This window comes from Equus przewalskii, chromosome 1 (assembly GCF_037783145.1).
Source record: "Equus przewalskii isolate Varuska chromosome 1, EquPr2, whole genome shotgun sequence".
Classification (NCBI taxonomy): domain Eukaryota; kingdom Metazoa; phylum Chordata; class Mammalia; order Perissodactyla; family Equidae; genus Equus; species Equus przewalskii.
In genome coordinates, this window is record NC_091831.1 from 113529692 (window position 1) to 113545626 (window position 15935).

The 15935-nt window shown below is 42.3% G+C and overlaps 1 protein-coding gene across 2 annotated transcripts in view; it reads right to left on the reverse strand.

Annotated features, from left to right (window-relative positions):
* Positions 1-4352: 4352 nt before the first annotated feature.
* OCA2 (OCA2 melanosomal transmembrane protein) overlaps positions 4353-15935 on the reverse strand; it is a 359156-nt gene continuing 347573 nt past the window's right edge. For both annotated transcript variants that reach the window (XM_070572284.1, XM_070572292.1), the window contains one exon: positions 4353-5023. In XM_070572284.1, the coding sequence (XP_070428385.1) occupies positions 4939-5023 (85 nt within the window). In that variant the 3' untranslated portion in view covers positions 4353-4938. The remainder of the gene's footprint in view (positions 5024-15935) is intronic.

The following is a 15935-nucleotide window of genomic DNA, read 5'->3' on the forward strand; positions in this document are numbered from 1 at the left end:
ACAAAACCCCTCCTGAGCCTTCCTTGGTAGGACACAGGAAAGCATCCTTCCCTGCATAATAGCCATTTCATGGCTGCACCTGGGTCAGTTGCCTCCAAAGCTGATATAAATTTGCCTCAAGACTCATCCCCAGTACCCCTCATTTTCTCCATGGGCATAATAAGATACTGGTATGTCCTGGATACAGAAGTAGAAAGTCTACTTCAAGACAAACTATCTTGTCTATTGAAAAAGTTACAGAACTCTACCAAGCTGTTTGGGGGGCACATAAGGGAGTGGAGTCCACAGAAACCACACTAGGAAGGATGAATGGGCCAGATTCTTGGGTTGGTGCAATCACCTGGAATTTGAGATTTCACATATTGGCTTCACAGCTGGTTAATCTTTGGCATATAGACAAAGGAGTCCAAAGGCTCAGAGTGACCATGCATAACCCTCAGCTTCCCCCAAGCATTACCTGCACAAGAATCCAGCAGCTACTTTCTTCATTGAGGCCTTAATCAGTGCAAGGTGTGGAGGAGGAAACCTCTGGGATGGCTGTCTTCTGGCCACTGTTGATAGCAGTAGGGGACACAGTAATAGAATCAAGTCTTCTTTTCCCAATGGGAATAATGGGATCCCAAGGCAGGAATGGCCAGGGAAGGGCTTCATTGTTGCAGTCAAGGTGGTCACAGTATCTACATTAAGCTTCAGAGACCTATGCCAAAAGGCAAATTGATCACAGAGTTCACAGTAATGAATCATGTGGGCAACTTCACATATCAAAAAAACTGGAAAAACTCTGGATCTAATGAGAAACCTAACTCAAGGATCATAAGAAGGATTAAGGACCTTGGCCGCTTCCCAGACCTAAGCCTGTCCCTTGAAGGGAGGTTAAATCCCTTTGAGAAAGAATCCTGCAACACAGCCTGCCTGTGTTTAGTACTCTCCCCTCACACCTTCCTCAGAGTAAGGCACAGTGAAGCAGCAGAAGCCAATTGCAGCCAATTAATAGGGAACTTGTGCATTTGCTAAAAGACATGCCTCAACTTCCCATGTGTTAATATTCTGCAATCCTCAGTGACCCAGAATGCCCTCTGGTTCACTAGACAGAGCAGAGGCCCACTGAGGTCAAGTGGTGGGTCATTCTGGAGCTAGGTCCATACAACAGTTGACCCTGTGGAATGGTGACCAATCCCATGGTTCTTCCTCAGTTCCAGAGTGAGTCCTGGGACAGATAGCACATCAAACAGCTGTCAGATCCCCCAAGTTTGTTCCCTATCTGTTAGGAAGTTTCCCCACTCCACATTAAGATAGTAAAACAAAAGAAATACAACATCCTGATGGAAATTTTAGAGATTAGTGCCAATCAATGACTTAAAATTAACCTGTAGAGTGACAAATATTGTCACAGTAATCTCACATGCGCGCGCACACACACACACACAAATACGATTCTTGGTGGTCCACTTTCAATTTTACAGGCAACATGTAACAGATTGGAGAAGCTGCTGTGACTCACTACAAATTGTCTCCCAAGGCTGCAGAGATTGAGGGGACCAAAGCTAGCAGAGGCCTCTCAGCAGGCCTGGGTTGTGATGCAAATGCCCTACCACGTAGGCCTTCTGTAGCAGCCAGCACACTGAAGGGGTCCCAAGTGTCTGTGGCAGACCTCCATGGGAGAATCATAGTGCAGACCCTGAGGATTTGGATGAGGTCCACACCCTCCCATTCTGACTACTAGTCTCCACCTGAAAAGCAGCTCCTGGCTGCCACTGGGCCCTGGTAAAGATTGAGGACCTGACTGTGGAAAGCGGTGTGATCGGGCAAGTGGAGCTGTGCATCATACACCAAGTCCTGTCTGACCAACTGGTTCATAAAGTTAAACATGCACACTGGTCTTCCATTATGTGGCATTTAGAAGACTGGTCCTAAGTGGGTCTGGAAGGCATACACCAACTGCAGGAGGAAGTGGCTTGGATTCCCATGGCAGCTGTGTCTGCTGCTTTGCCACTTCTTCCTCTACCTGTCCCTGCCCATGGCCTTGTGGGGGCTCATCTGGGGCAAGGCACCTGTAAAGGTGACACACAGCTATTGATGCAGCTCAGAATCCTCATGTGCAGCAAAAAAGAAAATGGAATCATCTTGATTTCCATGATAAACTCAGACTATAAACATGTGTCCTCATGATCCTTGTGATCTTCAGGGGTCATGAGATGTTGGAATAATGCCTATGAGGATAAGTGACCTGTGGTAGTCCAACATTCATAGCAAAGCCACCGTTTGTTCCTTCAAGGTTATCTTTTTCTATCATCATGGAACAGGGCTTAATAAGCATTGGGTTGTTTACTTACTCATTCTGGAGACAGTACCAGGAAGGAGTAGAGACAAACTTGATAGGCAAGCTGACGGCACTTTCAGCATTTCCTTTCTGGCAGATGTGAACTTGCCATTTGCTGAGGAGCGAAACTGGTGGACAGAGCTGTCTTCCATCTACTCCTCCAGACCCACTCCGTCCTGCTCTATATCCAGAGGAGCTGACCTATGTGGACAGTGTCAACAGTTCCTCTTGTCCTCAAGTTTCTGGCTGGCTTTAGCCAGTGGGCAGGATGATGGAACTCAGTGAGGAAAGGGAGTGAAATCAAGGTGACTCCCACAGCCCCTCCCTGTGAAGTGACTCTTGCTGACTGCAACCCTTCCCAGGAGCTCCTATCAGGGGACTTTATCCATTCAGCCCCCTGCATGTCCAGGTTTTGCTGACCACTTCATTCCCTCACCCTCGGAGGCCTACAGTTGCCTCCTCTCAGTTCAAAGAATTGTACCATCCCTGATAAAATTCCCTTTTAAGTTACCCTATTTGAGTAGTCATCTGTTCCCACCGAGGACTCTGCCCGCTGCACAAAAGAAATATAATAAATTAGTGAGGCAGCACTGAGTGTCCGTTTGATGTTTGTGATCTTTATCAGTCATCTCAGCAGAATGATTTACTTCAGCAACATTCAGGTGCTTAAATGCAGGGCCAGAAATGGTAGAGCAGGGCCAGTTTATTGATAGAGTTTTTAGTTTAAGAGCAGAAATAGGAGGGAACTGATGTGGGAAGTTAGGAAAAGGGAGGAGCCAAAGAATCGGAAGTGTTGGAGGTATCTGTTTAGGTGATAATCTGGAGTAGATGTCTGGAAGTGTCAGAAGTTTAAGAGAGAGACACTGAGATGAAGAATTAAAGGTGCAGTTACAGGAGTCAAGCTTGGGTGTAATGAGCTTGAATGTCAAATCCCGGGGAATGCTGAGCTTATGGGGTATGGGGGTAAGAACTTATGGGATAAGGGGGAGAGGAAGAAAGGAGTCAGGAGCCAAAGGTATTTAAGAATGAGAAGGGGTGACTGAGGAGCTGAGAGTGGCATCAATGAGGAAAGGTTGGAGGTGGAGAGATGGAGGCTGGAGCATCACAGGGAGGAGACGTTGAAGGAGGAGAGATTAAAGGTGAGTTAGAAGCAGCAGCTAGGCACAGGGAAGGCACCAATCCCACCTCCAGGCATGGAAATATGAGGGGGAAGAGAAAACAATGCCTTTTGGTGAAAGAATTCAGTAGTATCTAGGCTTCAGTAAGGCAATGTGAAAAGGGAGCAGAGCTGGAGAGGCTGGCAGGGCTCCCTCCCTGGAAAGACTTTGGAAGGGGCCCCTCTGGAGCACTGAGTCAATATACACAGAGGCTTCTGTGATGTTTCCCAAGACTAGATTTTAAAACAAAAATGGGGCTTTGTGTCACCTCTGCTGTCAAGGAATTCCAAGATGGCTCATGAATCCAAATCTCATAAACTCTCTCTCAACCTTTCAGGAGGGAAACAGGTTGCCATTTTACAAATATAGATTCTGAACTGTAGAAAGGGCACAACCACCCTGAGGGTGCCAGGAAAGAAATGGAACTAGAAAGGTCTCCTATTTTCCCGGAGCTCTTAAACCTTTTGAAATCAGATGCTTTGAACAACTACCACTTCTGAGCTGAGTCCACAGTAAACATCTTCATCTCTAGGTATCACACACAGTAGACTAAAAACTGAAGAGGTCCATTGTCTGGGGCATAGCCATGGTATTGGCCAAGCAGAGCAGACGAGACCTGAGCTGAAGCACAGCACTCCCTCCTGCTCTTTGCTCTGATTATCCTTGCCCCATGTGTATGTTCCGCAAAAGAATAGCATTTAACAAACGTTGACAGAACCCCCAGAGTCCTGCGGGCAGCTGAGGGCTGAGTGTATTGACCACACTTTTGTGTAATTGATGGAAATAGCATGCACCACCTTCAAAGTTGAAGTTTATTCTAGGCTGTTAACTATGTAAAATATTATTTCAAAAAAGCACTTATGACCTTCTGCAAGTCAAATTTCTGGACTTTTAATTGATGATTTAAAAACTCCAGAGAAAAACACAAATGGATAAAATGCAATTTTGCATAATGTAAACTATGGAAAAACTAAGAGACTAACAAATCTAAAACATTTTGTCAAGTGATAGATTTTTTTCAATACATAAAATGTTTCCTTACAAACTGTCTGCCTTTTCCCAGGAAGAGAATGTATTCGGAGAATACACAATTTAAATTCTGATTATTTTAACATGAAAAGTGATTACATGAAGAAAAATTGTGGATAGCCTCAGGAAAGTGACAGTTAAACAGCACAAGCCATTTGGGGTATAATATTGCATTTGTGTCTTTTCTTACAGAGCATAGTAAGATGTGTTTTGAAATACACATATTTTCCTATAGAATAGTCTTGGGTAAGTTATCTTGTATTTTCCACGACTAGCCAGCATTCACCTGAATAAGAGTAGGGTGCCAAAAATCTCCTTCCAGAGCACCCCATGGTAAGCACCTTTTCTTCTCCAAGAGTGGTGTTAGGGGAGTTTTCTACTGATGTTGGTGATGGGTCAAATTTCCCTTAGTCTTCTCATGATGTATATGTATTAATTCCATCCCAACACGACATGAGCAACAAGGAGGTAACACATCCCAACCGTGCAAGAGACGACCATCATGGGGAAGCCCAACCTGAAACACAAAGAGAAGCGGATTGTGGGGACTGGTGTCTGGTGAGTACTGTGCTATTTGAACTCATTATAAAGTTATGTTATTGCAAAAGAATGTGGCCTTGGGAGCCTTATATATCCACAAAGTTAATTACCTCTTATTATTAGAAATCAAGAAGTTGGTTTCAGCCTAGATGATCTGGAGGCACACCTCCATTAGATATTCCCCATGGTATGCCATTTTATTTGAGACCTGCTTAAAGTTTTTGCAAAGTTTTAACTGATGTTTCAGAGTCTCAATTTGTTTGTCTACAACATGAGAGGGGTGGTCTTGATGAGGACTTACACTGTCAGTGTCAGGTAACTGGCCCATTACTTAAATTTCTGGATGTTTCCTATGACTGCCTCATCTTCAAATTGTCCTTCCAAGAGAACTGGTTTCCCAGAAAGGTCAGATTCCCATAGACCCCTGAAGTTCCTCACACTTAAAGCTGGGAGAGCTTGAGAGGTAGGATTGGATAATAATCTCATGTCTAAAGAAGGGAAGAGTGAAGAACAAGATTTTCTTCTGTATTCAGTGAGGTGCAAAATGTGTAGATAGATATGGACAAATACAAAAGAAATCATGAGAAGATGAAAGTTTCCCTCATTACATGCTTCCCACAATGTACCTGTATCTCCACAAATTCCTATCCTAACTAACAAATCCTAATAAATTCCCACTTGGCATTTGGAACCCATGTTTTAAAGCCATTGCTTAGTGCTGCATTGTCACTGAGGGAGGTCCCTGCAAAGGTCACAGGTTTTGTTCCAAAAGGCTTAAAAATCCAGTGGCAAGAGCCTAGTGTGTGATAATGATAATAATCAGGATTATGACAATCTTCCTTTCCATGGTCATGGATGTGGGGAGTAGCTACTCAGTAGAAAGAGCTACAGCAAGTTTCTCTCTACAAAGCTATAATATAAACACAAAAACTGCATCCATGAGTGAAGCAACTCCTTAATCCTAGAGCAGAATTGGGCATTTCAAGAAGGTAGCAACTTCTCTTCTGAACGCATTTCTTTTTATAAAACAAAAAACAAAGCACAATAAATTTCAGTAAAACTACTCAAATTTCTTGAGATTGGTAAACTTTTTTTTGTTGTTTAATAGCTGAACGTATTTGAAACCTGTCAGCCCTGATCACTGAATTCTGGAAAAATACAACCTACGGACAGTTTCTGGCCAACTCTAAGCATCAAAGACATCATTGAAAATCTTCATATGAATGCAAAGCCTTCCTTCCACTGTGACAGATTGAGTAGAATGAATTGGTGTCAGGTAAGATGCTGAATACCTCAACGTGGGTGCTGCCACACCCAACCATGTTTCAGAAGCAAATCTGCCTTGTTGGATGAATCCCACAAAAAGCAGAACTTGCTCTTGGAAAGCCCAAGTCCAGAGAAATTTCCTCATACATGGTTCTGCCATGCTTCCCAGTGAGAGCTGCTGGTGTCTCAGGGATGGCACCAGCCCTGAGAAGAAGAATCACCCGAGACTAATGCAAGCCTTCAGACTCCATCAGAAACATGACTGCTCATTCAGTGTCTAGACACTCAAGATCCTCATGTGGATGACCTCATCAACTGCACACACCACTTTTTGAGATTGGTATCATCATACCTACTGCATAGATGGGATTTGGAGAAGTAAGCAGATTTATCCAGGTCACTTGGATAATTTGCTATAGTGCAGAAATTCAAACTCCAACAGTCTAACTCTAGAGAATACACTCTTAATCACTACATGTGTTACTTCCCTATGGATATGGGCAAACCATACAATGACGATGCACTACTCATAAACAAGTAATTTATTGAACATCTGCTATATACCAGGGACTACATAGACATAGAAATAGACGTTATCTATCATTTCCCAAACACAATAAGGCAGATCATATTATCCCTATTTTATAGAATAAGAAACTGAAACTCTGTTATATTAGGGAATTTGACAAAGTCTGCCACCACTAAGAGGCAGAGATGATGTTTTGGCCTATTTTACTGGTTTCAAAACCCACATGACAGGCACCCTGACACACTAGTTCAGGGTTCTTTTCTTGTCCAGCTACGTGATCTTGGGAAAGTATTAAACATCTCCGTGACCCAATTTCTTCATATATAAAATGGAGGTAATAATAATACCTACTTACTAAAGTTGTTATGAGAATTACATGAGTTAACCCCTATAAATACCTTAGACCAGTGTCTGGATTCATAATGAGCACTCAGCAAATGTTAGCCTCAGGCCAGTGTTCCTCACCCTGAGTACATGCTGACTGGCACTAGAAAGTGCACAAAACAAAAGGGTAAAGCCTGGAGTGACTTCTTGGAGCATGAGTTTTGTTTGATGGTAAGAAATTTAACCATATACATGGAGGGTTTATTGGAAAAGAGAATATAATTGTTTTACAAACTAAAAACTATAGATCAGGCTTTTGGTTCTGAAGCAAGATGGAGTGGATGCATTTCTTCCTAGCCCTCCTTCTAAAAGCCTAGCTAAAAAGCCTGGGCATTATATATAAACAAACTTAAGGAGACTCTGATGGTGTAGACAAGAGAGCAGGCCAGCTAGGGACTCTGATCCTGAAGAACAGCATAATAATGAGTCTCCTTTTTGTTTCCTCATATATCCCAGACTAAGTGCTGGGAAGCCGAAAACTGGGAAACATTAGTGGATGGTAGAAAAAAAATTAAAAAACCAGAAAAGTCTGCTCTCTCTAGCCAAAGGATGAGGAAAGGAGCAGTATAGCAAGAGAGAAAACTCTTACATAATAACTGCCTTATTCCAGCCAAATACCACAGGAAAAAAAAAGCTACAGCCCACCCCCACCCCACTCCCACTGGCAAAGGCCTAGTGGGGAATCAGAACGTCTACCCTCACCAGGCTATAACAAAGTACTCTTCCTATGGTGTCAGCGAAGACTGCACAGGGATCCTGGACTTTGACCCCTACCTGGAGCTAAGAGGCCTTCTCTTCTCTTGTTGGGGTGGTTTCAGAGAGACCCAGTGGTAAGCCAAGACTTTTACCACATTCCAGTAGCAGTAAGACCTCACCTCCACAAAGTCAGCAAGCTGTTGGTGGTCACATGGAGAGAAAAATGAGGCACCTCTCCACACTCCAGCCAGGGTGGTAACAGAACAGACAAGTGGGGAGCAGAACTCCAATCCCCCACTGCTATATACCACTGAGCAGTAAAGAGGCTCCTCTCCCCCACTGGAGTGTTAACAGAGTTCAAGTGGGAAACCTGGACTTCCACCTCCACCTGCCAGTAATGAGGTGACACCCTCTCACTCCCACCAGTGTGGTTAGAGGAGGCATGCTAAAGAAGAAGATTTAAAGAACATCCAGAATCTCACAACACCCAAAATGTCCAGGATATAACAGAAATTCACTCACATCCTAAGACCCAGGAATGTTTCAACTTTTGAGAAAACACAATCAGCAGATATCAACACTAACAGATGATACAGATGTTGAAATTACCTGATGAAGACTTCAAAGCAGCTATCATAAAAATTCTTCAACAAGCAATTACAAACACACTTTAAACAAACGTAAAACAGAAAGTCTCAGAAAAGAAACAGACATAAAGGAGAACCAAATGGAAATTTTAGAACTGAAAAGGTAACAACTGAAATAGAAGTCTAACTGGATGAGCATAATAATAGATGGGAAAGCCCAAAGGAAAAAATCAGTGAACTTGAAGATACAATAAAAATCACCCATCTGAACAACAGAGAAAAAACAGGGGAAAAAAATGAACAAACTCTCAGGGACCTGTGGGACACAAACAAAAGATCTAACATTTGTGTCATTGGTGCCCCAGAATGAGAGGATAAAGAGGATAGGGATGAAAAAGTATTCAAAGAAATAATAGCTGAACACTCGGTAAAAGAAATAAACCTGCAGATTTAAGAAACTAAGAAAACCCTCAAAAGGATAGACCCACCAAAATCTATGCTAAGGCACAACATAATCAGCTCTTGAAAACTAAAGAAAAGAAAAATTCTTGAAAGTAATGAGAGGCAAATGACAATTTACCTACAGGAAAAACAACAGTTTTCTCCTCAGAAACCATGGAGGCCAGAAGAAAGTAGAATAACATTTTTCAATTGCTGAAAGACAAGAATGACCAACCTAGATTTCTATAGCCATCAAAAATAACCTTCAGGACTGCAGCAGAAATCATGACATTCTCTGGTGAGGACAAACTAACAGAGCAGCAAACTTAGCCTAAAAGAACTGCTAAAAGAAGGTCTTCACACAGAAAGGAAATGGTAAAAGAGGGAATCTTGGAGCATCAAGAAGGAAGACAGTATAAAAGAAAAGGCAAAAATATGCTTAAATACGATAAACTTTCTTTCTCCTCTTGAGTTTTTAAATTATGCTTGAAGCAAAAATTATAACGTTGTCTGATGTGATTCTCAAAGAATGCAGAGGAATATTTAAGACAATTATAAACTGGTGAGCATAAACAGACTTAAATGGAAGCAAGGTTTCTACATTTGACTGGAACTAGTAAAATGTCAGTTAACCGTATTACATTATGTATTTATAATATAATAACTAGAGCAAACACCAAAAGATTTATAGAAAGAGATATATTCAAAAACACGGACAAACCAAAATGGAATTCTAAGAAGTCATCAAGCAACCCGCAGAAGGCATAAAGAATAAACAGAGAAACTAAAAAGAGAGGTAATCAACAGAAAACAAAAATAAAATAGCACATATAAGCCCTATCAATAAAAGAAAGAGAGAGAGAAAGTGACAGAGAGAGAGAAAGATAGGAAAGAGAGGCAGAAGGAGAGAGAAGGAATTTATTTCAAATGTCAGCTCTAGTACTTTAGATTCCAGCCTCATCCTCGCTAGTTGGGTTATGATATGCCAACAATGATATTTGTGTGTACTATAAGATTCCTGAAAGAGCCCTTAACCCATAAAGATGCATACAGTAGGGATTCCATGAATGAAAAATGCACTTTACAATCCAAAGAGAATTCATCTATGTGTACTGCCCCTTTTTATAGACCAGAAGCCAACAAACTACAGCACCGAGGCCAAATCTGGCCTACTGCCTGTTTTTATAGATAAAGTTTTATTGGAACGCAACCACTCACATACATTTACTTACTATCTTTGGCTGCTCTAGAGCTATGACAGCACAGTAGATTTGAGTAGTTGCAACAGATACCATGTGGCCAACAAAGTCTGAAAGATTTACCTCTGACCCTTTACAGAAAATGTTTGCCATCCCCCTGTTATGGAGAAAAGCATCCAGACCTCCAGTCTGGAAGGTGAAAAAACTTAGCTTACCAGCTCCCACTCAAAATGCAAGGAATTCCCAGATCACTAACCAAGAGAAATATACTGTGAGCTACTATGTAATTTCAAAATTTATATTACCATATATTTTAAAAAGTGAAAGAAAACAGGTGAAAGGAAGTTTAATAATGTATTTAACCCAACATATCCAAAACATTATTTTAACATATAATCCACATAAAATTTTAATGTAATATAATTCATTCGTTTTTTACACCAAATCTTCAAGATCCAGTGTGGGTTTTCTCTTCACAGTACAACTCACGTGGACTTTCCATGCTTCAAGGCTCAATAGCCACAGTGGCTGGGGCCTGTCATAATATCCAGTGCAGCACAACTTGCACCTGGAAAGTATCCGAAAAGGCAGGTTTATTGCCATGAGCTGATGCAGGGAATGCTGGCTCTGGATGGAGAATTTGGAAGGGGAGTCGCTGGAGTGAGGCCTTTTCAGAGAAACCATCTTGAGACAGGCCTGCAGGGGCTCTGCCACCCTCTGCACACATCTCCACCAGGCAAGCAAGCCAATCAGGGCAGCCTTTTCCCTATACATTTTGGAAGTCATACACACACAAAAAGAATCCTTCAATGTTAGGGTCAGTCAAGACAAGTGTGAAGATGTTTACTGGGCAGTTTGATGGCAGCACTGCCAATAGTCGCTACACACTTGACTATTTGATGAGTAAAGACCAGGATGGGGCAGTTTTTCCAGTGGAACTACTAAGGTTGGTGTGTTCCCTCTTGGAGAAAGCCCCTGCCACTTCTTCTTGCGAGAGTATGGTTAGCTTGAGTGATGTTTCAATGCTTCACTCGCTACCCAGGCAGGAGTCCCCTGGAGGGAGATTTATTTGAAGGGAGGACAGTAATGACTTCCTGTCACTGCCAGCAGAACTCCGAATACACATATTTATGCTCCATGTTTACCAGGAGCTGTTCCATTTCCCAGAAGAGCCATTTGTCTTGCTCCCCAAGCCTCTCAGAAAAGCAACAACTTCACCAAAAGACCTAAGAAACGCACATTTGTTCAGCATCCAGCATCACATTATGCTTTCATTTCCCTCAAGGATTATTTTCAATCCATTCTGGCTCCAAAAATCATATTGTGTTACAGAAGACAAAAACACTTGAACATCAAATCACAAATCAAGATGTAAAGTGTCACATGGATGCCCATACAAACTCTGCATTAGATGAATTCAGTTTTAGGTTAAAAACATGCCTGTGATGACACACACTACTCCAAGGAACCAAGGTTTCCACACTGCTGGGATATGAGCTGCCTTGGAACCCTGCCATTTCCAATGGAGGTCAGCATGATGCTGAGAGCAGAGCCCTGCACACTGAAAAGAGACCTGGTTTTCAAAAAGAAATGTTTGCTAATGAAGTCTCCTACTTGAGTTCTAGACTGAAATCATTCTTCCCATTTACTTTTCCTTTCCAAAAGGCCTTATAGCACACTATGACTATAGTTCTTAATCAGAAATCCATTTCACTGTTGCCTTTCTGCAAAAGTAACGAAGCACAGCTTCTGCTTCTATAGGCCTGTGGAGATGCACACAGCTCACACAGCTTGCCCCACCTTCCATAGACAATAGACTCCTGAGAGCTGTGCTCTTCAGCCCCTTGGCCTGTCAGAGGCCCCAGGACAGGGATCACTTTCTTTCTTTTCTTTTAAAGATTGGCCCTGAGCTAACATTTGTTGCCAATCTTTTTTTTTTTATCTTCTTCTCCCCAAAGCCCCCCAGTACATAGTTGTATACTCCAGTGTCTACGTCTAGTTCTGCTATGTGGGATGCCACCTCAGCATGGCTTGATGAGTGGTGCTTAGGTCCATGCCCAGGATCTGAACCAGCGAAACCCTGGGCCACCAAAGTGGAACACGCAAACTTAACGACTCATCCACAGGGCCAGCCCCAGGGATCACTTTCTTATCCTCAGCCCCCATTTGAAATTTGAACACCCTCCTGCCTCATCTCCTGGGTCTCCCAGGGTGACAACTAGCTAAACCTCTTCGTGAAGAAAGGCTGAAGAAGCTTCATATTTCTTAGAAGTAAAGCCCCATAATTGTGTTTCCCACTAAAAGAGGAGTTCCAGGTGTGGGAAATGGTGGTGAGACAGAAGGAGGGCTACAGAAGAGAGGAGGCACATCCATGGGGAAGTGGGCCTCATAGTGTCTGCAGTGACCTCTCCATCACCTTGCATTGGTGCCAGCAGCCAGCAGTAGAGTTCACAGGGCTAAGCACTTGGGAGAGTGACAGAGAAACAGTACAGAAAGTATGGCAAGGAGCAATGCATCAAAGTGAAGAGGAAAAGCTTGGAAAGGAAAAGCCATCTGAGGATGAATTCTAATAATTTGCTTTTATTTCACCAGAATAGACTCCAGTTTGGGTGGTTTCTTTCTCATGCATTCAGTCTTATGAAATGTAGCTACAGTCTTTAGCAAACAAAAGAGAAAGAGTTTAAGAAAATCATGTCTCAGTCTTTCTCTTTCTGAGAAAAGCTATTTTCATTGCGCTTTGTGCCCCACCTCAGCCAGCTCCCTCTCTGAGGTGCCCCACCACGCATGGTCTCTTGACCAGCACCAGTGCTCTCAGCCATCCACAGGGCTGGGACTCTCATCTCTCCCTCTGTCAGACCTGCAATCAGCCAGCCTCTCACTTCCTTAAACTTCCCTCCATGTTGTGGAAGCCCCTTTACCCCTGAGCATTCGCACTGAACATGAATGGAGAGTCAGAAAGCCCTGTGGATATTTGAGATCATGTAGAGACTCCCTATAAGGTTCTGTCCAACACCTCTTCTAAAACTTCCTAGCTGCTTCTCCCATATTCCCATATTCACAATATGGCCTTCCTTCTGACTTTTTAAAGAACATTACGTTTATCCAAGTTGAGCAGCAGCAATGTTCCTCATCTCCACCCAGCAAGCCTTTGACTTTTCCTTTCTTTCTTCCCTCTTCTGAGTGTTGAACTCAAATTCTGGACTGTATCTCTTTGGCTCTCCTCTAAGAACTTTCTCCATCAAGTGTCTCCTTCTCCCATACCTTTCATGCCTCCTTTGTGATTGGCATCTTCTACTGGCCTATAAACACCTCCAGATCTTCCTTTATCACAGTAAATTGTCGTCCTGTCCACTCCAAACCTTCTTAAATTACTAGATGCCTTTGTCCTTTACATTGCATGCTGTGTTGGATAATATGCTGACGATATAAAGCAAAATAACAGGCAGTCCCTGCCTACAAGTAGCAGTGAAAAGGGCAGACAGAAAGTCAAATTTGTGATAGCATAGACTGAGCATTATTCAGAGGCATGGACTCAGGATTCTGTAGGGAAGCACCAAAAGCAACTCCTCCATTGGGTAGTGCCCAGCCAGTGAGTTTGGTGTTCAACACTGAGTAGGAATTTAGCAGGCAAAGAAGAGAAGAATGGGTTTGTGAAAGCTCAAAGAGAATACTCATTTGTTCTAGTACTTCCTAAAATAACTTTGGTAATTTATATTTTTTCCAGAAAAACATTCATTTTAAAAATTCTAATTTTATTAGCCATAAATGTAATATTCTAATATAACTTTAATCTTTACCTCTGCTGCTATGTTCCCTTTTCTAATATCTAATTTTGTTAATTTTTGATTTTTCATTCTCTTTCTAGATTGATGCCAAGGCTTAATCTATAATATCAATAATGTTTACCAAAAAAGAAAAATGAGGAGAAGTGACATCAGCATCATGGTAGAGTGAGCTCTTCCCTTAGACTCTCTCCTGAAGTGACAAGGAAAAGGACATTCATAAACCAACACAGGACATTCACACAACACAAAAGATGTTTAAGAGACTCACACAGCCATATATCTAAAAGTGGAGGTGTTGGACCCCCAAGAGGAAGTGGAAGAAGGTAAGGGGATCTCCTCTCCCTCCACTAAAGGCAGCAACCCAGGGTATGGGACTGTGCACAGCTCTGAGAGGAGGAGGGGAGAAGTGGCCCTCCAGAGGAACACCTTCACTCTCCAAGTTCCTCCATAACCGATGGGAAAGCCCCACACAGAGGAGCCTAAGCTATTGCAGGAGTATCCTCATCAAGCCAGCACACCTGGAGAGCAGATACCAAGGGCAGAGTGAGAACACCCCAAGGATCATGCAGGCAAAAGAAAGCACGCCTCCCCCCCAACCAGTGCTCCAGTTCAGCTGGTTGGTGAGAGTGCTTGCACAGAAGATAGAAAAACAGCAGCTGTGAGTGAGCCATGGATTGTGAAGGGCTGAGAATACACAGCTCTTGACCCCCTCCCAGTGGTGGCAGGTGGAAGCTGTGACCAGATACTGTCACTATGCAGAGGCACAAATCCATGCCATCAAATAGTATGAAGAAATATATTAATACCCCAGACAAGAAGGAAAATGATGAACACCAAGAAATTAATCCTGAAAGCACAGAAATTTATAATCTAAATGACAGAGAATTCAAAATAGCTATCATACAAAAACTCAAGTTACAAGAAAATATAGATAGATCAATGAAATCAGGAACAAAATTAATGAACAGAGGGAATTCTTCACAAAACAGATTGAAACTATAAAGAAAACCAAATCAATATAGTGGAGATGAAAAACACAATGGATGAGATAAGGAAAAATCTGGTCTCCCTGAATAACAGAGCTGATATTGTACAGGAGAGAATTAGCAGTCTTGAGGACAGAAATATAGAAATGCTTCAGATGAAGAAGAAGAGAAAACTAAGACTAAAAAGAAATGAAGAAATTCTCTGAGAAATATCTGACTCAATTAGGAAATGCAACATAAGGATTGTAGATATTCAAGAGAGAGAAGAGAAGGAAAATGGAGCAGAAAGCTTGTTCAAAGAAATAATAGCTTGGAACTACCCAAACCTGGGGAAGAAGCTGGAAGTACAAGTGAAAGAAGCCACTGGAACTCCTAATTACATCAGTGTGAAAAAGGCCTTCTCCAAGGCATATAGTAGTAAAGCTGGAAAAAAAGAAATGACAAAGGAAAAATAATAAGGGAAGCAAGGCAAAGGAAAATAAGTTAGAAAGAAACCCCTATCAGGCTTTCAGCAGATTTCTGAGCAGAAATCTTACAGGCTAGGAAATATTGGAACAATATATTCAAAATTCTCAAAGACAAAAACATTCATCCAAGAATACTCTATCCAGTGGAAATCCTTCAGATATAACAGAGAAATAAAAACTTTCCTGAATAAATAAAAGCCAAGGGAGTTCATTGTCGCAAGACCTGCCACCCCCCAAAAGAAATGCTCAAAAAGCCCCTCATACCTGAACAAAAAAAACAAAGGGGTTACAAATCCTTGAGAAAGGAGATAAATAGGTAGACCATATCACAAAATTGCAACTCTTGGGGCCAGGACTGTGACTGAGTGGTTACATTTGTGTACTCCACTTTGGCAGCCTGGGGTTTCACCAGTTTGGATCCTGGGCACAGACCTAGCACCATTCATCAAGCCATGCTGAGGTGGCATCCCACATAGCACAACTACAAGGGCCTGCAACAAGAATATACAACTATGTGCTGGGTGCTTTTGGAAGAAGAAGAAGAAAAAA